General features: G+C 35.5%; 1 protein-coding gene across 1 annotated transcript in view; it reads right to left on the bottom strand.

Annotated features, from left to right (window-relative positions):
* Positions 1 to 479: 479 nt before the first annotated feature.
* Positions 480 to 27,771, bottom strand: part of LOC136028755 (equilibrative nucleoside transporter 1-like) — a 166,061-nt gene continuing 138,769 nt past the window's right edge. Inside the window, exons 11-12 of the mRNA XM_065706640.1 lie at positions 5,020 to 5,219; positions 480 to 714 (exon numbers count right to left, since the gene is read on the bottom strand). Of these exons, the coding sequence (XP_065562712.1) occupies positions 603 to 714; positions 5,020 to 5,219 (312 nt within the window). The 3' untranslated portion in view covers positions 480 to 602. The remainder of the gene's footprint in view (positions 715 to 5,019; positions 5,220 to 27,771) is intronic.

Here is a 27,771-nt window from a genome sequence, read left to right as displayed (position 1 = left end):
TGTCAACTAAGCTTCTAACTTTTTTTTAAGTTGGTTTTCTTTTTTAAGTTTTTGAATAATTGTAATCCCTTGTCAAAAAATACAAAAATATTTTTCCAATTACCATTTTTTTTGGCTCTTTAAGCAATTTAATGTAAACTTTTCCATGCATGAAAATCTAAAATTTTTCCAGATAAGTGTGATAAGTGTGACAACGTCATTGCAAGACTGATGTATATAAAAGTGACGTCACTCATATAATTTTTTCTTCTAAAATGATTGATCCTAACGAATTTTCTCAGACTTCTGACCTATTTAGATCGTTTTTTAGGCCAGAATATCTCAGGATGCAAATTTTCCCGAGAAAATATGGAGCTTTTTTCGAGAAAAATAAACAAATACATAAAAAAGTACATGCAGAATTACTGCTCACTTATCAGAGATTTGTAACCAAATGAGCGATTCTGTCGTTAAAACAAAAGCCTACTTTACGCAAACAATGGATACATAGATATTTATTATCTATTCAACGTCTTAACAATCACACAAGCACGATGAAAAACTGTCAATTGAAAAGAACAAACAAAGAACTGTAATTTTCAAAAGATCTACGGTAAAAAAATTCACAGTAGTCGTACCCACAAGCTACTAGCAGCTGTACCAAGAGTGATACCTATGCTAAGAGCTGACGTCAGCAGAGAGGCTGCCACCTCTTGTTCTTCACTAAAAACTCGCCTAAAAAAAGCAATAACAAATTGGCGAAAATATTGCTATAAAACAAGAAAAAAATTAAGTTATTTTGTGTTACAGTTCAACGAAGTTACAAGCAAGAAACCAAAAATGTTATTAACACAAAGATAAACTTTAAATATAAAACAATTCAAAATGATACAAACACAGATAAGAAAAAAAACACTCATAGATGCACAAACATTTTTAAAAAGTAGAGTTAAGAGAAAGAGAGAAAGAGTTAAACTTTAGCGTAAAGAGCGGGACGTTGAGGAGGAAAAGCCCCTTTCATATACGCAGCAATTTCTGTTCGTTTTAAGTTTTAATGTCGCTCCTTACTTTCAGTTAAAAAATCTTGTTTTTCTTATTTAATTTAGGTTATGAATCAATATTATCTAAATTACAAATACTGAACCTTCAAAAGCTTAGCTTAAGCTGATCTATAAACTTGGCCATTTTCTGCTCAGCAGAGATAAACGCAGAAACATAATATCGCCATTTATGACAAGAAATAAAATGCAAGATCCAAGGATGGGCTAAAACGCCTACCGTTCCAACAATAAGCTTCTCCAATATATGTGTGCCTAATTATGAGTTAGTTAATAATAAGTGATATTCTTTTTTTTTTTTTTGAATGAATGAATGAATGAGCCACCTTTTAATGTGAATATATTCTTGACTACAAGAGCTTGTATAAATTTTGACTATAAGAGCTTTAAAATGATTCTGAACTTTCTGTTATCATCTTTGGGTGTCTGACAGTTCTTAACGGATGTCAGGCAGGAAACACCCACTATAAAGTTGATGTTCCTTCAAAATATGTCCTAAGTTCTAGCAATTCTCGTTTCCATATAAAGTTTGACCCATCCATGTAAAAAGCTGGGAGCTAATTGCATGCGAAGTAAAGAAGCAGATAAAACACAAATAAAATACGTGATTCCTCTACTTCCATAAAAGTGATGAGCCATCAAAAAAAGTTTCCTACTTTCAAAGCGCCAAGCTGTTACTGAGCTTTATTATTTAAAAGCTTGAGCTGGGAAAAATTAGACATTTCAGGAAACAATTATTATTGTTGGAGAGGCAATCTGTCAAAACAGCATATAATATGGAAAAAAACAGGAGAGAAAGAACCTTCAACAAGAAGACTTCAGTAATACCAAATGATACAGTGAAAGTATCAGACATGAGAATTGACTTCAAATTTAAAATTCAAGAACAATAGATCACATCCATCAAGTGAAGGCCTATAATACGGATGGCAGATAAACATATTAAGTAAAACTAGGTCTGAAATACATTTTCCATTGTCGGTATAGTTCATCGTCCATATTTTTTTTATAACTCTATGGTTCGGCCATTACTCTGTGTTAGCCGTGTTGTAGCAAAGGTTGCAAAATCTGGTGACTTTGGCTCTGAGGTTTCAGCCTCTTTGGCGAGAGATACGTCATCTGGCAATGTTAAAAGAATCGATAGCCCTCTTCACACTTCCCATAAGAAGTTCCCCCTTTCCAGAAAAGTAACTACAGATATAAAAACGAGTCAAAACGCTCTTTTGACTAGATATTTAAAAAAGAAAAATTTTAAAGTGAGTCAACACAACAACGAGGACGATGTACCTGATATGTGGTTTAATCCTTCCTCGCCATAGAGAACGGATGGCTGTAGAAAGTTAAGGTAGGAGTAAATAAGGATCCTTTTTAGGGCAAAAATAATTGAAGGACAACCCAATGCTACTTGTGGTTGTAGGAAAGAACAATCGAAAAGCTTGAAAGCCATACCTCTGGGGCGATACACTTCGTGTAACCCACAGGCAAGGGCCAAAATCATGCAGATAGTCTCATTTGATGCAGAGGCTTAAAAAAATATCAGCTGAACGGATGATATGTTATGCCCAGCAATGCCGAAGTCGCCCCTACCCTAACTTGGATATTACAGTCAAGTTGTACCACTTTCAACTCATTATTGTTCAGTGATTATTTTGGTAACATTATCAGAGAATCAGATTAATGTCCTAGATCAAAACATGGTCAATAGGCTTGAAAATGTCACACATGGTTATTGATCACGCGTTTTAATATCGGATCTAGACACTACTGGGTTTGCATAATATTTTATCTCAGTAGACGGGTTTCCTAAGGCTAGAATATGGATCTAGAATCTGGGTCCATGCCGCTGCCCCAGGCAACTTCATTAGTACATATATCTTACATTATTTGGGCTCATTAGGAAGAATAAATGAGAGTCTAAGTGCCTTTTGGCCAAATTCACCCTTCTCCTTCACTCCAAAGGTGTCGCCCTCACTTATAATCGGCATCGTTGAGGGATCATTAGGTAAGTGGTCTTAAATTATCAAACAAACAACTTGATCCCAAAGAAGATAAATATATTTTAGAAAAAAGCTATTCAAGACGAGAAACTCCAAGACGCAAAGTAGAGTTCAAAGATTCTAGTCACTACAAATCCACACCCAACCTTCAGCTTCGTATATGTTAATATTTAAACCTTTATGACACGTGATCCCTCTTGGACTATTCGCGGAACCAAACCATATCCGTTATAACCGTTAGGGAATCAAGTGATCAAACATGTGTCTTAAAAGCTAAAAGCAATCATCACGTATTTCACACTCGGTGTTTCATTCCCACTAACGTTGGATTTAAGTGCTCTAAGGAATTAGATAAAAAAAGAATGGGACTCAGATTCTAATAGGAAGGTTTGAAAACAAAAAAAATACCATGTAGCTTATTTTTCCCCGAAATGAGCTCAGAATTTTGGGATATACCCCAATAGTTGTGGGTTGTACGACCGTAGTTTATGTCTAATGATTTCTCCCCTGCTTTATACATTTTTGTACAGAAGAAGGGAGTCCAGAAGAAAATGAGGTAGGAATACCCCATGGATAGTGTTTGATTTTTATCAAAATTGGTCCTTAATAAGATTTTAAAGTATGGAGTGTATTGCAAAGCTTTTCTATAATAGTTTCAAATCTCAACCACATTTTGTTGATTACAAGACCAAATGTGTAAAATTGAAGTTTAAAAATAAAAACAATGGATCAATTCCCAAAACGAAGTTTGATTTTCAACAAAACTATTATTTTATGGCTTTGAAGTCGCTAATTACAAATATGTCAATATAGTAAAATATATATGACAAATATCAGCTTAAAAACCTTAAAAACACACAGAGGAGTTTCCAACAAATTTGAGTCGGTGGGGTGTCAAAAAAAAAGATATTTTCAAAATCCAAGAGGGGGAGGGGTGCGGTTGAATGACACAGCTATAATTGGTCAAAAATAAATTCAGGTTTTTGTTCCTATCTTTAACTAGGAAAATTTCAGATTTACTACTCCCTCTCAATATTTTTTATGTGTTTTTTTTTTTATCATAAAATGACACAAAAAACGTCTTGAAACTTAGCGAATTAATTCCTAGTTTATCTAAATATTGACCTAAAAATGACCTGAAGAACAACCTCGGACGAAAACAACATGTCCAAGACATGGTCTGACTTGGTGTAAAACGATCCAACTCCCGGCCAAGACTGACGCAGAAAGGTAGGAGCATGCGTAGCTGTATTGACCTCATGCGGCATGGTGCTGTGGTGAATATATATGTGTATATATATATAGTGAACATATATGTATATATATATATATATATATATATATATATATATATATATATATATATATATATATATATATATATATATATATATATATATACTTGCATTAAAATGTGAGAATTAAAACTAATAATGTTTTAAAAAAACTTTTTAAAACAGCCATAGCATCCTTACTTCAACGAAGTTCAACCTGGACATCTTACCATTATTTTAGACTAACAAGACAACACGACAGGACAAAGAAAGATGTCGATCTGATAAAGACAAACATTTACAACAAGATGAACACCCTGTTTTCTAATGTCTTGTGATCTTTCACAATGCAACCTACAAAAAATTAAAGTATCTTATTGGACACTGATAGGATACTGTTTTCTTTTATTATTTTATAGCATTTATGTTTTTTTCACATTTCTTTTCTATGTTTTGCTTATTTTAAGTCACCTCACTTGTTCTTCTTCTTTTTTTCCTAGTGATAAAGGCTTCCGGACGTGAAGCCGAAATATTCGAACATTTCCTATCATTATCAAGAAAGCTTCTTTTTGTAATTTTTCCATTGTCTCATCGAAAAATGATACCTGTTTTCCTGTACCATATTTTTATTTCGTTTTAATTGTAAATGAAAAGGCAGTGAGGTCTAAGAAATGATAAAAGTATATGACAAAAAACAATAAAAACACTTACTTGGGGGCATAAATGAAACAGAGTGTACTTAAGTATCCATTAGAAGCTGCCAAGAGGGCTACAATCAGAATAAAGGCAAAATCATTCTCAAAAAACACTGGAAGATATTTCCGTGGCTGGGCGTTGCAAAGCATGACTCCAGGTATGAGAAGAAATCGGGCAATGGCAAAAACTAATATCAATTTGCTCCCCATTTTCGGCTAAAAAAAGATCAACATAATTATTTTTTTTTAGCTAAATTGAGTTGTGAAACACAATCTCAAAATAATGTATATTTTTATTCCAAACCTTTTTAGGGTAATAGAAAACTGAGTAAACAAACTTAACAATGAATATGAATAGTGATTGGCAGCAATGATAACATAACAGAAGAAAACACCAATTTGACCTTACCAAAATTCCCTCTAATCACTGATGGTAATAGTGATCAACTTCAGTATTAGTGGCCTTACTCCCCTAGCTTATTTATTCCCAGCAGTATAATTATTTCTAGCACTCTTGTTGGTTGTTGATTTTTTTTTTAAATAGAACTAAGAAGCCTCTCCGACCAAAGAATTGTTCAAAGCATTCGTTCATAGAATTTTTTTACACCAAGTATCCCTCTTGAAAACCCCCAAAAATATCTCACAATCGCTTATAGCTAAAACACTCATTTTTGTTTCAAAATTAAAACGAAAAATCGCTTATATCGTTCTGCTTATTTTATCTGCCTAAGCTGAGCCGTTCCTGAGATAAAACGGAACTAATATACGTTTCGGCAAAATCGCCTGAAAATTCCGGAACATAGGTAAGGCTCAGCATGGACAAAACGGAAATTGGCTCGGCATGAACTAGAAATGTGACTTTCGGCAAAAAGTATTTCATCTGATCGACAATTAACTGGGATTTTTATAATAAAATGTAACAAAATATCAGTGGGAGGTCTCACTAAGCAATAAGCTCCTTGGAATTTCTGATTTTAACCTTGGGAGGCAGATGCTGCTTCGGAACAAGCTTTGATTTCAGCTGAAGTACTCGGTACTTCAGCTTTGTTGCAACTTCTAATAAGTCTTTTTACATATCACCATATCTACTGCTGTCATGAAACGGTAAACGACTATGTCTTTTATTTTTGCTGTTGACAATCAACCACTGTGCTAGAAGGTATAGGAGGCAGCAACCTTTCCGCAACATTCACTGCTGACACACTGGGCAATGGCCTCCTTGGGCTAGCCTCTGGTGCAGTCAGAACTGCAGAAGGAGTAGAATTAAAATACCATTAGAATTAAAATATTTTTGCTGTTGACAATCAACCACTGTGCTAGAAGGTATAGGAGGCAGCAACCTTTCCGCAACATTCACTGCTGACACACTGGGCAATGGCCTCCTTGGGCTAGCCTCTGGTGCAGTCAGAACTGCAGAAGGAGTAGAATTAAAATACCATTAGAATTAAAATATTTTTGCTGTTGACAATCAACCACTGTGCTAGAAGGTATAGGAGGCAGCAACCTTTCCGCAACATTCACTGCTGACACACTGGGCAATGGCCTCCTTGGGCTAGCCTCTGGTGCAGTCAGAACTGCAGAAGGAGTAGAATTAAAATACCATTAGAATTAAAATATTTTTGCTGTTGACAATCAACCACTGTGCTAGAAGGTATAGGAGGCAGCAACCTTTCCGCAACATTCACTGCTGACACACTGGGCAATGGCCTCCTTGGGCTAGCCTCTGGTGCAGTCAGAACTGCAGAAGGAGTAGAATTAAAATACCATTAGAATTAAAATATTTTTGCTGTTGACAATCAACCACTGTGCTAGAAGGTATAGGAGGCAGCAACCTTTCCGCAACATTCACTGCTGACACACTGGGCAATGGCCTCCTTGGGCTAGCCTCTGGTGCAGTCAGAAGTGCAGAAGGAGTAGAATTAAAATACCATTAGAATTAAAATATTTTTGCTGTTGACAATCAACCACTGTGCTAGAAGGTATAGGAGGCAGCAACCTTTCCGCAACATTCACTGCTGACACACTGGGCAATGGCCTCCTTGGGCTAGCCTCTGGTGCAGTCAGAACTGCAGAAGGAGTAGAATTAAAATACCATTAGAATTAAAACAAACTGGAAGAATTGACAAATAGATAGGCTAAAAAATATGATAAGATGGTGTAAAAGGCCAGAAATTTTTTTTTTGTACTTATAATAATAATAGTGAATATTTTAGCCTCCCTTCCAGAAAAATGAAGAATATTAAAAAAGTTGGAAATATGAAAAAAATAACAAAACAAATTGAAAATCCAAAGAGAACTTGTATCTGCATTGTCTTATTGGAGTTAATTCAGATGTAAGTTTTTTTTTCCGTTTTTCATTTTGTTTTTGTATAGTTTTTATGTTTTTTTCTATTTGTTTATGATTTTTTTTATATTTGTTTCAGCACGATTTTTTTTATAAACATTTGTGAATGTGAACAAATATTTGGACTGTTATTATTGTTGGTGAAAAAAGTCTTATTAACGAACTTCACCCACTTTTCAATATTGTTGTTCGGTTTTAATTAGGTAGTTATTTAAGTCCTGTCCGTCCTCATGGTAGGTGTTGAAATCACTCCTTCTGACATAGTTTAAACTAGGACATGGTATGACCAATGAATTGGTTGTGACCAATGACCAATTGTCAATGACCAATGCATTGACAACCACAGTTTTCAATCTTCCTCTTTTGTCGTCTTTCTTGTAGCTTGCCCATCTCTCGTAAAGGGGAAGTCCCTAATGATTTTAGGAAGACCTTAATTAAACCGCTGTATAAGAAAGGTGACAAGAGTGAGTGTCGTAATAATCGAGGCATTGGTCTCTGTAGGTAGCAAATTACTGAGTAATATGATACTTTTTAGACTGAGAGATATTAGCATAAGAATATTTGTATAATCTTAGAAATCGATCGGGAAAAACTTTTCCCATCGATTCATTTTTGGATATTTTTGGGGGGTTTTTGGAGGCTATTTTTGAGGGGTTTTCAAGGTCCACTGTTTTGGAAAAAATTAGCCCTGTTACTTTTATTTCCTAGGTTTAGTTCTTGTTTTTTATTCGGCGATGCTATTCAATTATTTTACAGTTCTATGGAAACATATACTTTATAAAATAAAAAAAACTATTTTTTTTTAGCTGAAAGTAAGGAGCGACATTAAAACTTAAAACGAACAAAAATAGCTCCGTATATGAAATGAGTCCGCAATCCCTCGCTCTTTACGCTAAAGCTTTTAATTGTTTTAAAAAGTAGAATTGTGGCAAAAGAGTCAAACTCAAAAGAGTCAAACAGTCAAACTGTGGCAAAGAGTTTAAATGTCGCTCCTTACTTTCAGCTAAAAAAATTAGTTTTTTTTTATTTAATTTCTGAACGTTTTTGAATTAATGCATGTTTGGTTTTGGCCCTCCGCACATAAATTATTAAAATGAAATTTGTATATTAATTCTTTTTTTGGCTAAATGGCTTTCTCTTAGTTTTGATCAGACGATTTTGAGAAATAAGGGGGGGGGAGAAGGAGGCCTAGTTGCCCTCCAATTTTTCGGTTACTTAAAAAGACAACTAGAACTTTTAATTTTTAACGAACATTTTTATAAGTAAAAAATATACGTAACTTAAGAATTAACTTACGTAACAAACTTTCATAACCTTATATTTTTATTATGTATACGAGGGGGTTTGTACCCTCGTTAATACCTCGCTCTTTACAGTAAATCGTAAGTTTTGTCCCGATTCTTTAAGAATGACCCCTGAATCAGAAAGGCCGTAGAATAAATAGTTGAAATTACTAAAAATACTTTAGCATAAAGAGCAAGGTATTTATCTCCTCCTAAATACCTCGCTCTTTATGCTAAAGTATTTTTAAAACTCCTCATATGCGTAATAATCTCTGTTCGTTTTAAGTTTCAATGCTACTTCTTCCTTTCATTTGAAAAAACGTTTTCATGTTTATTTTTCATTGTTTTCTTATAATAATGCTAGAGAATCCTGCGCCCTTGTCATTGAATTTTTCTTCCCCCATGACAGATTCCTCCAAGGAAAGATCCTCCAACATAGCCCCCTCTCGTCAGCCCCACCCCCAAAGAAAATAAAATCCCCCTGAAAACGTCTGTACATTTCCCAATAACCATTACTATATGTAAACACTGGTCAAAGTTTGTAACTTGCAGCCCCTCCCCCAGGGATTGTCGGGGAGTAAGTCATCCCCAAAGACATAGTTATTATGGTTTTCAAATATGCTGAACAAAATGGCTATCTCAAAATTTTGATCCGTTGACTTTGGGAAAAAATGAGCGTGGGAGGGGGCCTAGATGCCCTCCAATTTTTTTGGTCAATTAAAAAGGGCACTAGAACTTTTCATTTCCATTAGAATGAGCCCTCTTGCGACATTCTAGGACCACTTGGTCGATACGATGACCCCTGGAAAAAAAAATAAATAAATAAACACGCACCCGTGATTTGTCTTCTGGCAAAAAATACAAAATTCCACATTTTTGTAGATAGGAGCTTGAAACTTCTACAGTAGGGTTCTCTGATACGCTGAATCTGATGGTGTCATTTTCGGTAAGATCCTACGACTTTTAAGGGGTGTTTCCCCCTATTTTCCTAAATAAGGCAAATTTTCTCAGGCTCGTAACTTTCGATGGGTAAGATTAAACTTGATGAAACTTATAAATTTAAAATCAGCATTAAAATGCGATTCTTTTGATGTAGCTATTGATATTAAAATTCAATTTTTTAGAATTTTGGTTACTATTGAGCCGGGTCGCTCCTTACTACAGTTCGTTACCACGAACTGTTTGATTAGTTCAAAAGGGATGCTAACAGAAATTTTGCTTCTAAAATTTTATATAATAAACATTTTTTGTTAAGGTTTAGTAGATTGTTTTTCATTTTGCAGTTATATAGGATAGATATTTTTACTATGTATAATCGATGCATAGACCAAAAACGTGTTCTTTGTGCGTTTTTTACCTTTGGTTTGCTGTATTTATGAGGAGGATACAAACAAATTTAACAACTTTTGCAAGAAACATTTATAGTGAGCAACAATTCGTTGACCCAAGATTAAGAAACTTTTTTTCAAAGTCCAAACGTGAAAAGACCATCGGATATACACAAAAAGCACGAAGAGACCTGCCGCAAACACTTGCAACTCATAGATTTGCATAGTCGGTTTCTAAGTTTCATTAAAAAATTTTAATTAGAGCTTCTGCTGTTAGTACAATATATACTAGTACGAATGGTTATTATAGTCGACCCGCATCATCCTGTTTTGGAGAATCCTGTTTTTCTGTTGTAATCAAACAGTTCGTGGTAACGAGCTGTAGTAAAGAGCGACCTCAATAGTAAACGAAACTCTAAAAAACGGAATTTCGATGCTAAAAGATATATCAAAAGAATCAGATTTTTATGCTGATTTGAAATATATAAGTTTCATCAAATTTAGTGTTTGTCATCAAAAGTTACAAGCCTGAGAAAATTTGCCTTACTTTGGGGGATAACACCCCCTAAAAGCCATAGGATCTTAACGAAAATCACATCCTCGCATTCATCGTATCAGAGAACCCTATATAAAAAATTTTAAGGTCCAGTCTACAAAAATGTGGGATTTCGTATTTTATGCCAGAAGACAAATCACGGGTGCGTGTTTATTTGTTTGTTTGTTTTTTTATCCGCAGGGGTCATCGTATCGACCAAGTGGTCCTAGAGTGTTGCAACAGGGCTCATTCTAACGGAAATGAAAATTTCTAGTGCCCTTTTTAAGTGACCAAGAAATTGGAGGGCACCTAGGCCCCCTCCCACGCTAATTTTTTTCCCAAAGTCAACGGATCAAAATTTTGAGATAGCCATTTTGTTACGCATAGCCAAAAACCATACTAACTATGTCTTTGGGGATGCCTTACCCCCGACAGTCCCTGGGGGAGGGGCTGCCAGTTACAAACTTTGACCAATGTTTACATACAGTAATGGTTATTGGGAAATGTACCGACGTTTTCCGGGGGATTTTTTTTTTGGTTTGGGTATGGGGTTCAGGGGAGAGGGCTATATGGGAGGATCTTTCCTTGGAGGAACATTTCATGGGGGAAGAGAAATTCAATAAAAAGGGCGCAGGATTTTCTAGCATTACTATTAAAAAAACAATGAAAATTTAAACATGAAATTTTTTTTCAATTGAAAATAAAGAGAAGCATTAAAACTTAAAACGAACAGAGATTATTACGCATATGAGGGGTTCTAAAAATACTTTAGCATAAAGAGCGAGGTATTTAGGAGGAGATAAATACTTCGCTCTTTATACTAAATTATTTTTAGTAATTTCAACTATTTATTTTACGGCCTTTCTGATTCAGGGGTCATTCTTAAAGAATTGGGACAAAACTTAAAACTTAGTGTGAAGAGCGAGGTATTAGCGAGGGGACAAACCCCCTCATATATATAATCAAAAATATAAGAATATAAAAGTTTGTTACTTAAGTCAATTCTTAAGTTACGTATATTATTTACTAATAAAAACGTTCGTTAAAAATTAAAAGTTATAGTTGCCTTTTTAAGTAACCGAAAAATTGGAGGGCAACTAGGCCTCCTTCCCCACCCCTTATTTCTCATCGTCTGATCAAAACTAAGAGAAAGTCATTTAGCCAAAAAAAAGAATTAATATGCAAATTTCATTTTAATAATTTATGTACGGAACACCAAAATCAGACATGCATTAATTCAAAAACTTTCAGAAATTAAATAAGAAAAAACAAGGTTTTTTGAAATGAAAGTAAGGAGCGACATTAAAACTTAAAACGAACAGAAATTACTCCGTATATGAAATGGGTTGTCCCCTCCGCAATCCCTCGCTCTTTACGCAAAAGCTTTTAATTATTTTAAAAAGTAGAATTGTGGCAAAGAGTCAAACTTTAGCGTGAAGAGCGAGGGATTGCGGAGGGGACAACCCATTTCATATACGGAGTAATTTCTGTTCGTTTTAAGTTTTAATGTCGCTCCTTACTTTCATTTCAAAAAACCTTGTTTTTTTTTATTTAATGCTACTTAAAATTGAAGCTAAACAAATATGCTCAATATCTACTTTTACACGCAAACCAGTCAGTGAAGACCTATTCAATTTTGTGATTTTGATTTCTAATGGATCATCAATTAATATACCGATTGTAGATTGCGTTGCTACAAAGATGCAATTTTTTTTAAATATAGTCATTAGAAAAAATTTTGATATTGCTTCCGAAAAAAAAAAGAAGTTCGAATCTTGCTCTAATGATGAGCCTTATGCAACCCAGCAAATAAACAAAATGATCCGCAAGAAAAATGAATGGTACTTGTCCATTATTAAGAACACACTCAAGAACTTTGATCAGCAAGATCTGACAAAAACTGGTTTAGCTAACTGCATTCAGAAACAAATAGATTAAGTTCAGTGAAAAATTACGTTGTAGGTATTTTAACTAAATATTTAATATAGAGAGTTGGTGTTTTGGTTTGATTAGTTTATGTATTCTATGATGCATTCTGGGCTGCCTACTTTCCATAATTTTCTGCTCTAGTTCCCATAATTTTGTTGATAAAGTATTATACTTTCATCATATTTTGGAATATTTCATTAGTAAACTTCTTGGGTGTGGTCTGAATGATGAACAAGTACCAAATGAAGTTTCGGATACAGGGTGAACTAGATGAAAGAAACCGTAGAAAATAAAAAAAAGGTGAAAAGAAAGTTCATCGCAGCCTTGAATTGAACCAATATAGCTAATTCCCTTTCAAGATAAATCCAAGAGATGGCATGATAATGTTCACTACACTTGGAGAGAAAGTTTTATAATATTCATTTTCGCTCGAATTAATTTCTAGTTGAGACATCAAATCGATTGAATATGCACTCTGTAGCCATTATTCAACATTTATTCCTTATTAAATTTGACCGATTTCGATCTAATTATTAACGTTTCTGAAATTGAGAATAAATTCAGTTTTTAAAAGGACTAGCGTCTATCCACTGAATATTCCTACTGCATTGCTGGAGACGTTTCCCGATAAACCACTTGCAAACACTTTCCGTTTAATAGCCAGTTACAGTACTTGATCTAAACTTTGGGAACAATTCTTCGCAACACTATTGGAAAGAAAGGCAATATTAAAGGTTTCGAAAGTGCTTAAACATTTACAATTGCTCCAATTTTCTCTAAATTACGTGAAAAATTCCTATTAGGTGGGCTTTGCCTTCCCATTTTTACTTTATCATGAAGATATTTATTAGACTAAGAGATGCTATAAGGATAGGACATTTCACTACAACTTTTCTAATAGATGAATCGAATACCTGTTCATAATCTGTAAAACTGATAACTAAAGGGGTTGCGTCGCCACCATCTCCATACCAATTGTAAAAACGAATTCTTAATACAAAGGTTTTTCTGGTAAGGGAATGGTGTTTACAAAATCCCAGATTAAGCAAGTCTATGTTTATCACTAATCGTATAGACCCCTCTCAGCTTTAAGCCCCCTAAGGCCAATTTATACGAAATATCCCCCTCCCTCTCTCCCTGCTTCTGCTTTTTAACTTCACAGGGCTCAAGAGACTCACGTCCCACTTGCTTTTCTGAAAAAAACATCATAGCCTATTAACTGTCATCTTAGACAATACTGTCAAAATAAATAGTTAGCATACTTTTTTCTACATACTTTCAACAGGCAGTGAGTTTTGCCGCCAACGCTAACTCCATCTTTTAAATTTTTCTCATTCTTAAAGCCAAGTTGGAAACTTTACAATTAGTTCCTTCGTATGACTTAGTCTCACGACTCCTTCAAACGACTTAGAACGAAACAGCCCCAAGAGAGCGGTGTCCGAGTTCTCGACCCCTGTACTTCAACCGCAGATATCCGATTGCCTCCAGCGGACAGAAATTACAATTCATCGAGCAATTTCCAGAATAAACATTATCTAGATTAGATTATACTTCTCTTTGAGAGGTCAGTCATTTCCCGTAATATTTGTCCAGCATTTGTCAGATAGAAGGTGAAAAAGGTCAAAGAAAGCTGTTCTACACAGTAAGTTTTGATGAATCTGTTCAGTCTAATCTAAAACACATTTCTAGAATTTACTATAAGAGAAAATTTACTATAATTTTATAATTTACTTGTAAATTTATTATATTAGAATTTTATTATATTATTAATATATGATATTATAATATTATATTATTGATATATAATAATATAATTATTAAATAATAATATAATTATAAATAAATAATATCTATATATATAATAATTATATAATAATACTAGCTGGGACCAGGCGGCTTCGCCGCCTGGCCGCATCTAGTGGCACGCGGCAGGCTTCTATATATGGATTCTCATATGTATATACAACTGATATGTGCGTAAAATTTTTAACTGAATTTTTAACTAAAATTTTTAATTTTTAACTACGTAAAACTTGTGGATATACAACATTCTTCGCTGTTCCATTGTATGTGCATATAAATAGATTGTCCGGTTTATCGACTCTTTATCCGTATTAAGATCTATACCGCATTTTTTCTAATGAATGCCCTTGAGCTTTGTTGATGGTGATTGCTAATGCTAATCGAATTGGCAATCGCAATCTTTTAAATTGAAAAAGCAGATCCGGTAGAATCATGGGAATGCGAGGAATAAGAACAGTCTCACCCTCGGAAGGCCCTGTCAAGATTGTTGGCTCTATTACGTTATCTCTGGTGTTTCCTCCTGGTGTGCCCTTTTTGGTACGATTAGTGGTGCTTTCTGTTTGAGCCGCAAACATTTATATTGAATAAGATGTCATATTGAATATGAAATTATATAAAATCACATCCTTCAAATTCGAAAGAGAGAATTAAAGCCAATGTACTGCGGTAACTGTTAATACAGATTGTATTATTGAATACTTGGTTAATATAGAGTGGTAGAAAAGTGAAAAAGAACTGAAACCTTTTTTTAGTTTTTTTAAATGATTGCCATTGAAATATGTTTTTTTTTCTTTTCTTTTTTCCTTTTTTATTTTTTCTTTTTTTCAGTTTTTCTCTTTTTTTCAGTTTTTCTTTTTTAGTTTTTTCTTAGTTTTTTCTTTATTTTTTTTTTAGTTTTTCTTTTTTCGTTTTTTAATTTTTCTTTTTTTTAAGTTTTTTACCTTTTTTTATTTTTTTGTATTTTCTTCTTTTTTAGTTTTCTTTTTCTTCTATATTTTTTTCTTTATTCATTTTTTCTTTTTTATTTTTTTTTTGTTCTTTATTTCTTTTATTTTTCAGTTTAAAAGGCACGCGGCAGGCTTCTATGTATGGATTCTCATTTTCCCTTGTGTTCTAACCGTAGACAGGGCTGGGTCCCGCCGGCTTCGCCACCGGGCCCAACCATGACACGCGGCAGTCTTGTATATATGGATTCTCATTGTCCCTTGTGTTCTAACCACAGACAGTGCTGGGTCCCGGCGGCTTCGCCACCGGAACCCCATCATGGCACGCGGCAGGCTTCTATATATGGATTCGCATTGTCCCTTGTATTCTGGGTCCCGGCAACGCTATGTCGTTTTTGGATCGAATCTCTCTCTCTCTCTCTCTCTCGATCGAGTGAAGTTTCTTAAAATTTCATGAAGTGTATATATTTTCCACTTTCCTAATCCAAATATTACGGGAAGATATTGCCTGGCCGACCATTCATTTCTGTTTCAAGGAAAAAATTCCCCTAGTCCTATCAAATATCATTCTGAATTGTTCAATTCTCTTTATTACATTCTCTTGAATTCTCTTTATTACATAATACTACTAACCATGAAAAATCGAGATTATGACTTTCGAAATCTGGCCAATATTAGCCCAGGCTAGAAGTCGTACAAGAACTATTCGGTAGCTAAATCTTTCTTCTATATATGTAAAAATAAGTTGTTTGTTTGTGTGTCTGTCTGTCTATCCGCATATGACGTCTGAATTATTTCATCATATATCAATTCAAAAACGAATGTATTCAAGCCGAAGTAGCTGAGTTGGTAAAGCGTTATGTTCCAGGTTCTAGGTCCGAGAGGTTCCAGGTTCGAACCTTGGCTTTAGCATTAATACAAAAGAAGAAAAAAAACTAAAAAAGGTAAAAACTACAAAAAACTAAAAAGAAACTACTAAAAAATCTAAGAAAGCTAAAAAAAGAAAAAAACTAAAAAAGGTAAAAAAAACTAAAAAAGAAAAAAAACTAAACAAAGGTAAAAACTACAAAAAAACTAAAAAGAAAAAACTAAAAACTAATAAAAAAAAACTAAAAAAACTAAAAACTGAAAAAGAAAAAAAACTAAAAAAAGGAAAAAAAACTGCAAAATAAAGGAGAAAAAGAAAACTACAAACCGGGAGACAGGGAATATAAATGACGACCGGGACACTCAAAGAGAAATTACGGACTGGGACACTGGGACACAAATAACGACCGGGAGATATAAATGACGACCGGGACACTCAAAGATAAGTTACAGACCGGGACACCGGGACACAAATGACGACCGGGACACAGGGAATATAAATGACGACCGGGACGCTCAAAGAGAAATTACAGACTGGGACACTGGGACACAAATGACGACCGGGATACTGGGAATAGACCGGGACACAGGGACAAAACTACAACGGAGATGCCGGGGGCACAGGGGGATATATAAAGTACGACGGGGACACAGGGAATGTTCGATTAGCAATCACCATCAACAAAGCTCAACAAAATCATTACAATAATGAGGTATAGATCTGAATACGGATTGTTTTACCCATGGACAATTTTATGTTGTATGTTCCAGAGTCGGTAAGCCTGACAATCTATTTATATGCACAGACAATGGGACATCGAAGAATATTGTATATTCGCAAGTTTTACGAAGTTAAAAACACACATATATATATATATATATATATATATATATATATATATATATATATATATATATATATATATATATATATATATATATATATATATATATATATACATATATATATATATATATATATATATATATATATATATATATATATATATATACTAGCTGTTGGGGCACCTAGTTGGTGGGGCGCTTCGCACCCCCCCAAGCCCCCCGCGCGCGTAAGTCGTTACGCGCCATTGTAGTTGTGTCCCTGTGTCCCACCTGTGAATAGAGATAGATATAAATATATGTTTTTAACTACGTAAAACATGCGAATATACAACATTCTTCGCTGTCCCATTGTCTGTGCATATAAATAGATTGTCAGGTTTACTGACTCTTGAACATGCAACATATAATTGTCCATGGGAAAAACAATCCGTATTCAGATATATACCTCATTATTCTAATGATGTGTCCCTGTGTCCCGGTCGTCATTTATATTCCCTGTGTCCCGGTCGTCATTTGTGTCCCGGTGTCCCAGTTTGTAATTTCTCTTTGAGTGTCCCGGTCGTCATTTATATTCCCTGTGTCCCGGTGTCCCGGTCGTCATTTGTGTCCCGGTGTCCCGGTCTGTAATTTCTATTCGAACAATCCATGTGTCCCAGTCGTCATTTATATATCCCGCCTGGGCCCCCGGCGTCCCCGTTGTAGTTTTGTCCCTGTGTCCCGGTCGTGATTTGTGTCCGGGTGTCCCAGTCTGTAATTTCTCTTTGAGGTTCCCGGTCGTCACTTATATTCCCTCTGTCTCGGTCGTCATTTGTGTCGTGAACAAATGTCTTAAATACCGTTAATGACGTCACCGTCAAAGCAAAAATGACGACAACTAATTTCATGACGTCAGCCGACACAGAAACATGACGTCACCTGATCCACAGACAGACAGACAACTTATTTATATATATATATATATATATATATATATATATATATATATATATATATATATATATATATATATATATATATATATATATATATATATATATATATATATATATATATATATATATATATATATATATATCTGTATTCACAGGTGGGACACAGGGACACAACTACAATGGCGCGTAACTAATATGGCGCGTAACGACTTACACGCGCATAACGACTTTGCGCCCCCCAAGCCCCCCCCCCCCCCGCGTAAGTCGTTACGCGCCATATTAGTTACGCGCCATTGTAGTTGTGTCCCTGTGTACCACCTATGAATATAGATAGATATATATATATATATATATATATGCGTTTTTAACTACGTAAAACTTGCGAATATACAACATTCTTGGCTTTTCCATTGTCTGTGCATATACAAAGCCTTATGTACTTATAATGATGTCATATGCAAACGCTCTTTTTACAAACAAACAAACATGCATACATACAACTCATTTTTATATAGATAGATAGATAGATAGATACAATACAAATTAACTGCGTAAAATTTGCGAATATACAACATTCTTCGCTGTCCAATTGTCGCTGCATATAAATAGATTGTCAGGTTTACCAACCCTCGAACATGCAACGTACAATTGTCCATGGGAAAAACAATCAGTATTAAGATCTATACCACATTTTTCTAATGATTGTCCTTGAGCTTTGTTGATGGTGATTGCAAATGCTAATCGAATTGGGAATTTCAATCTTTTAAATTGAAAAAGCAGATCCGTTGGAATCATAGGAATGCGAGGAATAAGAACAGCCTCACCCTCAAAAGGCCCTGTCAAGATTGTTGCCTCTATTACGTTTTCCATTCTTTTTTTTTACGGAAAGTCGCGTGCCATTGCAAAGTTTTGGAGGATTTATGTTTCGTAACAATATTATTGGTACGCCTATTTTTAGTTGTAGCACGTGTGGTGGAGACCCTGGGAGATCCAGGGAATTTAAAAATTCAGATGGATAATTAACCGCTTCATTTGGTTCCACAACTGTGTCGACTGACTTGTAAAGGACTGCCTGGTCTCGAATCTTGGACAAAACAATATTGTTGATTTCGTGGACGTCTATATTTTTGGGTGCAAGAATCGCTCGTTCACTTAGCCATTTATTATTTTTATAATTGGCTAGAATATTCGGAAATACTTTTTCAATCAATTCATTTTTGGACGTCACTAAATTACAGAATTCAGCAGGTAGTTGTATACGTCCTGAAATTGAGTCTACTGGGAGCTTTCCGTTTCCAATTGCCAGCAATTGATCTGAAAATGTTTGACCAGAGTCCTCGTTTTGCAATCGGACACGCATATTTGTAGTTAATTTTAATGTCTTTACGTCTGTCCATAAATTAGAATTTTTCAGGCAAGCATTCATTTCGTCTGCAGGGGTTGATCTAGGTATTATAGGTAATGTTTGCCTGAAATCTCCCGCAAGCAATATTAATGTGCTGCCAAAGGGTTTCGAATTCCGTCGCAAATCTTTCAAAGATCGATCCAGAGCCTCGAGCGATTTTTGTGTGCCATTGTGCACTCGTCCCAAATAATAAGTTTGCATTGCTGCAATACTTTACCCATCCCAGATGATTTGGAAATATTGTACGTGGGAGTTTCTGTAGAATGCAAATTCAGATGCAATTTCAAAGCGGAATGAGCAGTTCTTCCACCGGGCAGCAACGTTACGGCTATTCCGGACAACGCAATTGCCAACGCTATATCATTTTTTGATCGAATTGATGCCAGAATTAGTTTTATTACAAACGTTTTACCAGTACCTCCTGGCACATCCAAAAAGAAAATTTCTCCGACGTTGAAGTAAATTTCTCCAAAATCAAAACATGCACTAATTCAAAAACGTTCAGAAATTAAATTAAAACAAAAGATGTTTTTTTTTAACTGAAAGCAAGGAGCAACATTAAAACTTAAAACGAACAAAAATTACTTTGCATATGAAAGGGGCTGTTCCCTCCTCAACGCCCCGCTCTTTACACTAAAGTTTGATTCTTTCTGTCAACTCTACTTTTTGAAACAGTGAAAAACTTAGCGTAAAGAGCGGACGTTGAGGAGGGAGCAGCCCCTTCATATACGAAGTAATTTCTGTTCATTTTAAGTTTTAATGTCGCTCCTTACTTTCAGTTAAAAAAAACTTGTTTTTTAATTTAATGAACAACCAGGATCAAACTTAACCCTCTTTCCCAATAACAAAACCTATATGTAAACAATGAACAACTTGCATAATTTGCATCCCTTGGGGTTATATTATTCCCAGAAGGATATTATTTGACCTTTCGACTGTTTTAAAAGCTCGGTATTTTCCGGGGGAAAAAATTAATTTTTTTATAAATTTAATTTCACAAAAGAAGGCATATGTGACAAGGGTAAATCCTCTGAATTGGCAAGAGCCTTGGAGACGATAAACTCTTAAGATTTAATATTTTGAAGGAAATAGGGCAATTTGAATCGTAAGAATCGAACTGATAACTCAGTCTTTGAAGAATCTAGATTTCTGTTTTCTGCTCAGTTAAGTTTAAATAGATTTTAATTGTAAAACCATAAAAGATCATAAAACATGGGACCACCAATATTCACTGTCTTAAGGAGCACAGGATACAACGGGATATACAATGGGATACCACGGAATTAAATGGGGAGAAAAAACTTTCCTTAACTTATATTATGCTAATGATTTAAATATCCCAAATGAAAGTGTGAGCAATATGAATGAGCTTTTAGAGGTTTCACGAGTTCAGAAAGCAAGACTAGATTTAAAAATTAGTGTTAAGTAGAATAAGTCACTAAGACTAGGAATAAGTGAAGATGAAAATGTGACATAGGGTAACGAAAAAATTGACCAGGTGGACAGCTTCACTTACCTTGGTAGTATTTCATAGGCAGCGCAATGGCGCTGCCTAAGTAAAGAGCGATGTGGGCACAATGTATGATTTGTTTTTATTTTTATTCGTTTTTTTTTTTGGTTTTAGACCAAGGCACTTCGTATCAATGGCGTTGTCGTAGAAACTTCAAAAAGGGCTCATTCGATTGGAAATTGCAAGGGCTAGTACTCTTATTAATAATCAGAAGTGATTGGAGGACAACTAACACCCCTCCCACGTCCATCAGTTCCTCAAACACCTCCGATCGAAATTTTTGGGTGATTGCATAAACTTCGGAAGGGGCCCATAGTGCTGCTAATCAGAAGTTTTAGTGTTATTTATTGAGATTCAGAGTGATGGCAGGGCGGATAACCCCCCCCCCCCACACATAGCATCTTCCCGAAAGGCATCTGTTACAAATTTTGAGATGGCTATTTGTTGTCGTAGAATCTTCAAAAAAGGCTCTTTCGATTGGAAATTGAAAAGGCTAGTGCCCTCTTTAATAGTCAAAAGCGATTGAAGCGTAACTAACACCCTCCCACGTCTACCATTTCCCCAAACACATCAAATCAAAAATTTAAGATAGCCATTTTGTTCTACATAATTGAAAGGTCCGGAAATTATGTCTTTGAAGATAGCAGCCCCTAGACCTCTCAGGGCAAGATAGCCATTTTATTCTACATAACTGAAAGGTCCGGAAATTATGTCTTTGAGGATAACAGCCCCCAGATCTTTCAGGGCAAGGGTTGTAAGTTATTCCCTGGGGGCATATAATGTATACATAGAAAGGGCGATCGTACAAACTTCGGAGGGGGGCTCATTGGATTGAAAATGAGACATTCTAGTGCCCTTGCTAAAATTCAGAGTGATTGGAGGGTGGATACACACCCACACACCTGGTATTTTCCAGAAATTCATCTGATAGGAATTTTGAGATTGCCATTTGTTGAGAAACTTCAAAAATATAGCTCATTCAATTGGAAATTGAAAGGACTGGTGCCCTTTTTAATAGTCAAATGTGAATGGAAGGCAACTAACATTTCCTCCCACGCCCACCATTCCCCCAAACACATCCAATCAAAATTTTGAGATAGGCATTTTGCTCAATGTAACTGAGAGGCCCGGAAATTATGTCTTTGAGGATGACAACCCCCCTAAAGCCCACAGGGCAAGGGTTATAAATTATGCCCTGGGGGCATATTAGGCATATATAGAAAGGGTGATCGTATAAACTTCGGATGGGGCTTATTGGATTGGTGATCAGAAGTTCTAGCGTCCTTTTCTTTTTAAGATTGAGTGATGGGAAGGTGGATACCCCCCTCGCACCGTTTAAACTTCGAAAAGGGCTCGTTCAAGTGGAAATTAAAAGGGCTAGTACCCTTTTTAATAGTCAAGTGTTTGGAGGGCAACTAACTCCCCTCCCGCACCTACAATTTCCCCAAACACATCCAATCAAAATTTTGAGAAGGCCATTTTGTTCAACGTAATTGAAAGGTCGAGAAATTATGCCTTTGAGGATGACGACCCCCCCCCCCTCAGTCCTCAGGCCTAGGGATGCTAGTTGTGCTCTCGTGGCATATAAGGTTTATACAGAAAGGATGATCGTATAAACTTCGGAGGGGGTTCATTAGATTGGTAATCAGAAGATCTATTGTCCTTTTTAAGATTGAGAGTGATCAAAGGGTGGGTACCCTTCCACGCATAGTATTTTCTTGAATGCTCTTATATAAATTTTGAGATGTCCATTTATTGTCGTAGAAATTTCAAAAAAGGCTCATTGGGTTGGAAATTCAAATGGCTAGTTCCTTTTTTATTAGTCAAAAGTGATTGGAGGGCAACAAACCCCTCCCCCCTACGCCCATCAGTTCCAAAGCACATCTGATAAAATTTTATATAGATTTGTTTAGCGTAGTTGAAAGGTCAGGAAATCATGTCTTTGAGAATGAAAAGCCCCCCATAGCCCTCAGCGCAAGGGCTGTATGCTCTGCATCAAGGGCATATAAGGTTTTGATGGAAAGGGTGGTCGATTAAACACCAGATAGAGCTCATTGGTTTGGAAATCAGATGTTCTAGTTCCTTTTTTAAGAGTCGAAGAGATCGGGGTTAGCCCCCCCCCCACGCCTATTTTCCATAAAAATATTTGATAAAAATTTGAGATAGCCATTTGTTCAAAAATTGTCCAAAGATCATATAATAAGGCCTCGTGTGAACTTTAGAAGAGGATCATACAATTTGAAATATATAGTTCTAGTTCCCTCTTAAGAGTCAAACATGAAAGAGAGCAACTAGCCCCCCTCCCTGACATCCTCTTTTCTCAAAACACATTCAATTGAAATTGGGAGACAGCCATTTTGTAACCAATGGTCCGAAAATCATATAGCCATGTCTTTAGAGCGGACACAATCCCCTGGGACCCAGGGCAACGGTTTTGAGTTATGCACCAGAATACATAGGTTTTTGGGAACAGGTGGTCGTATAAGCTTTGGATCGGACGGAGCTCGTTCGATTTGGATCAGAGGGTAATCAGCCCATCCAAGCCTATCATTCCCCAAAATAAGTCCGACCGAAATTTAAAGATATCTATTTTGTTCAGCCTTTTTAAAAGGTCCAGCAATTATGTCTCTGGAGATGTCAATCTGCCCAAAGTCCTCAGTTAAGGGCTGTGAGTTAGGCTTCATTGTTTACACACGGTATATGTTATTGCGAAAGGTATGCATGTTTGAATTTTACTTTTCAACAAGACGAAGGGCATTCAGATGCGCCTTTCAGAGGATGTTTTGTACTAGATCAAAACACGTTACCAAACAGTTCGTGGTAACGTACTGTAGTAGGGAGCAACCCGGCTCAATAGTAACCGAAATTCTAAAAAACAGAATTTTGATACCAATAGTTACATCAAAAGAATTTCATTTTAATGGTGATTTTAAATATACAAGTTTCATCAAGTTTAGTCTTACCTATCAAAAGTTACGAGCCTGAGAAAATTTGCCTTATTTTAGAAAAGAAGGGGAAACACCCCTTAAAAGTCATATCTATATATATAAAAATAAGTTGTTTGTTTGTGTGTCTGTCTGTCCGCATATGACGTCTGAATTATTTCATCATATACCAATTCAAAAACGAATGTATTCAAGCCGAAGTAGCTGAGTTGGTAAAGCGTTATGTTCCAGCTTCTAGGTCCGAGAGGTTCCAGGTTCGAACCTTGGCTTTAGCATTGATACAAAAGAAGAAAAAAAACTTAAAAAGGTAAAAACTACAAAAAAAAACTAAAAAGAAAATACTAAAAAACTAAAAAAGCTAAAAAACTAAAAAAAAACTAAAAAAAGGTAAGAAACAAAAAACTAAAAAAGAAAAAAAAACTAAACAAAACTAAAAAAGGTAAAAACTACAAAAAAAACAACTAAAAACTAATAAAAAACTAATAAAAATAAAAAAACTAAAAACTGAAAAAGAAAAAAAAAACAAAAAAAGGAAAAAACTAAAAAAGGTAAAAACTAAAAAAAAAAACTAAAAAGAAAAAAGAAAAAAAGAAAAAAGCTAAAAAAAGGTAAAAACCAAAAAAAAACTAAAAAAAAAAAATTATTTCATCATATACCAATTCAAAAACGAATGTATACAGACCGGGACACGAGGAATATAAATGATGACCGGGACACTCAAAGAGAAATTGCAGACTGGGACACCGGGACACAAATGACGACTGGGACGTGTGTGTCGACTGATGTCATGTTTGTCGACTATAAATGACGACTGGGACACAGGAACACAACTACAACGGGGACGCCGGGGGGGGATCAGGGGAGATATATAAATGACGATGGGGACACAGGGAATGTTTGATCAGCAGTCACCATCAACAAAGCTCAAGGGCAATCATTAGAATAATGAGGTATAGATCTGAATATGGATTGTTTTTCCCATGGACAATTATATGTTGTATGTTCAAGAGTCGGTAAACCTGACAATCTATTTATATGTACAGGCAATGGGACAGCGAAGAATGTTGTATATTCGCAAGTTTTACGTAGTTTAAACAGATATATATATATATATATATATATATATATATATATATATATATATATATATATATATATATATATATATATATATATATATATATATATATATATATATATATATATATATCTATATTCACAGGTGGGACATAGGGACACAACTACAATGGCGCGTAACTAATATGGCGCGTAACGACTTACGCGCGGGGGGGGCTTGGGTTGCACGAAACGCCCCCACCAACTAGATGTTGTAGCTAGTAATCATATAATCTAAAACGAAAATCACACCATCAGATTTAGCATATCAGAGAACCCTTTGGTAGAAGTTTCAAGCTCCTATCTACAAAAATGTGGAATTTTATATTTTTTGCCACAAGACAGAACACGGATGCGTGCTGATTTGTTGTTTTCATTTTTTTTCCCAGGGGTGATCGTTTCGACCCAGAGGTCCTAGAATGTCGCGAGATGGCTCGTTCTAACGGAAATAAAAGTTCTAGTACCCTTTTTAAGTGACCAAAAAATTGTAGGGAACCTAGGCCCCCTCCCACGCTCACTTTTTTTCCCAAAGTTACCGGATCAAAATTCTGAGATAGCCATTTTATTCAGCATAGTCAAAAAACCGAAAAACTGTCTTTGGGGACGACTTGCTCCCCCCCAGTCCCCGTGGGAGGGGCTGTAAGTTACAAACTTTGACCAGTGTTTACATATAGTAATGGCTATGGGGAACTGTAAACACACTTTCAGGGGGATTTTTTTGGTTGGGGGTGAGGGGAGGGGTTTATGTGGGGGGGAACTTTCCATGGAAAAATTTGTCATGGGGGAAGAGATTTTCCATGAAGGGGGCGCAGGATTTTTTTTGCCTTTTTTATAGAGGAACGAAAAAATAAATATGAAAAAGTTTCTTCATCTGAAAATAAGGAGCAACATTAAAACTTAAAAAAAAACAGAAATTATTACGCACATGAGGGGTTTACCTCCTCCTAATACCTTGCTCTTTACGCTAAAGTAATTTTATTAATTTCAACTGTTTATTCTACGGCCTTGTGATTCGGGAGTAATTCTTAAGGAATTGGGACAAAATTTAAGCTTTAGGATAAAGAGCAAGGTATTGACGAGGGAGCGAACCCCCTCATATACATAATAAATACATACGAATTTCGAGGTTCGTTACATTAGTTAATTCGTAAGTTACATATATTTTTACTAATAAAAACGTTCGTAAAATTAAAAATTCTAGTTGCCTTTTTAAGTAACCAAAATTGGAGGGTAACTAGGCCTACTCCCCCGCTCCTTTTTTCTCAAAATCGTCCGATCAAACCTACGAGAAAGCCAATAAGCCAAAAAAAAAATTAATATGCAAATTTCGTTTTAATTATTTAGCCAAAATCAAAACATTCATTAATTCAAACACGTTCATAAATTTAAAAAAATAGAAATTAAATAAAAACAAAAAAAAAGCAAGCGAGATTAAAACTCCAAACGAACAGAAATTACTCCATATATAAAAGGGGCTGTTCCCTCCTCAACGCCCCGCTCTTTACGCTAAAGTTTTTTACTGTTTAAGAAAGTAGAGTTAAGAGAAAGAGTCAAACTTTAGCGTATAGAGCGTGGCGTTGAGGAGGAAACAGCCCTTTCATATAAGGAGTAATTGATGTTCGTTTTAATTTTTAACGTCGCTCCTTACTTTGAGTTAAAAAAACTTGTTTTTTTTTATTTAATGTGAATAGGGATTGTCAAAAGGATGTAACACTGGAATAACTAAGTATATTAATTTGGAAAACTCAGTAAATGGTAAGGGAGATGATAAAAAAGGCAATATTTGCATGCTACCAATACTAATACAACTACCACCACTACTACTACCAGATCAATCATATTTTCAGTATTGAGGGGAAATTTTGGCAAAATCAAAAGACACTATGTGCATGCAAATTGTCAAAACAGCGCATCTCAAGACTTGATTGGGCTATTAAGTCGGAACTTTTAGAGAATGCTTAAAGGGGAATATCATCTCACCAGAGGGCAATATGTGCACACTACTGCTAATACTACTCTTACTGCTGTATTTACTGCAACTACTGCTTCTATTGATACTACTTGTACGGCCCAGAGCACTGGGAGGAAACTAGTAATATCAATACTACCACTGTGGCTATTATTACAACTATGCCTAGGGAAATGACGGTGAAATTTTGAAGGAATTTAGAGGGGGGAGGTAAACAAAATTACAACACACCGTCTATATGCAAGTTGTCAAACGGGTGTAGCAGCAATACCTTAGGAACAGTTTGGTGTGTGAAGTTGAAACTAACAGGGCTTGTTGTGAGGGATGTTGATCTAACCTAAAGAAAATATTTTCAACCTAATACTACTGCTTCTACTCATACTACTACTACTGTTACTATTATTACTACTTCTATTGCTACTAGCCTACTGCCACTAAAGCTTAGGCTACTACAATTAATTTTACTGCTAATACTACTTCTACCGCTATTAAAGCTAAGGTGGTAAAAATTACATTTTGGGATGTATAGTAACTAAATGGAATTAAATCGAAACACACTACGCCCACACAGGTTGTCAAGCAGACACATCAGAAATACTTTAAAAATGATTGGCGGTATTAAGCTGAAACTTCCAGCGTGTGTTAAAGGGGATGTTGAAGAAACCATAGGTGCAATTAGTGGTGTTGAAGAAACCATAGGTGCAATTAGTGGTACTGCCACTAATGCTGCTACAACTATTGGTACTGCGCAATCTAAGGGTATTAAGGTGAAGATTTTAAGGAATATTTAGGCGGATGTTGAGCTAAACCGAAACAAACTATGAGCATGTGGACTTTCAAGAAGTTGACACAGCAATATCTGAAGAACAAATTATACTATTAAGCTAGAACTTTAAAGGTAAGTCTTGGGGGATTTAGAACTAGCAAGAAGGCACTCTGTGTATGTTTTTTAAGGGGGAGGGGCGCGCCCCCCTGACGTAGTGGTGGATTAGTGGTTGGGTCCACTTGCTCT

The sequence above is a fragment of the Artemia franciscana genome, chromosome 7, assembly GCF_032884065.1.
Source record: "Artemia franciscana chromosome 7, ASM3288406v1, whole genome shotgun sequence".
Taxonomy (NCBI): Eukaryota; Metazoa; Arthropoda; class Branchiopoda; order Anostraca; family Artemiidae; genus Artemia; species Artemia franciscana.
The sequence above is the reverse complement of the archived record's forward strand: the minus strand, read 5'-3'. Positions and strand labels throughout refer to the sequence as shown.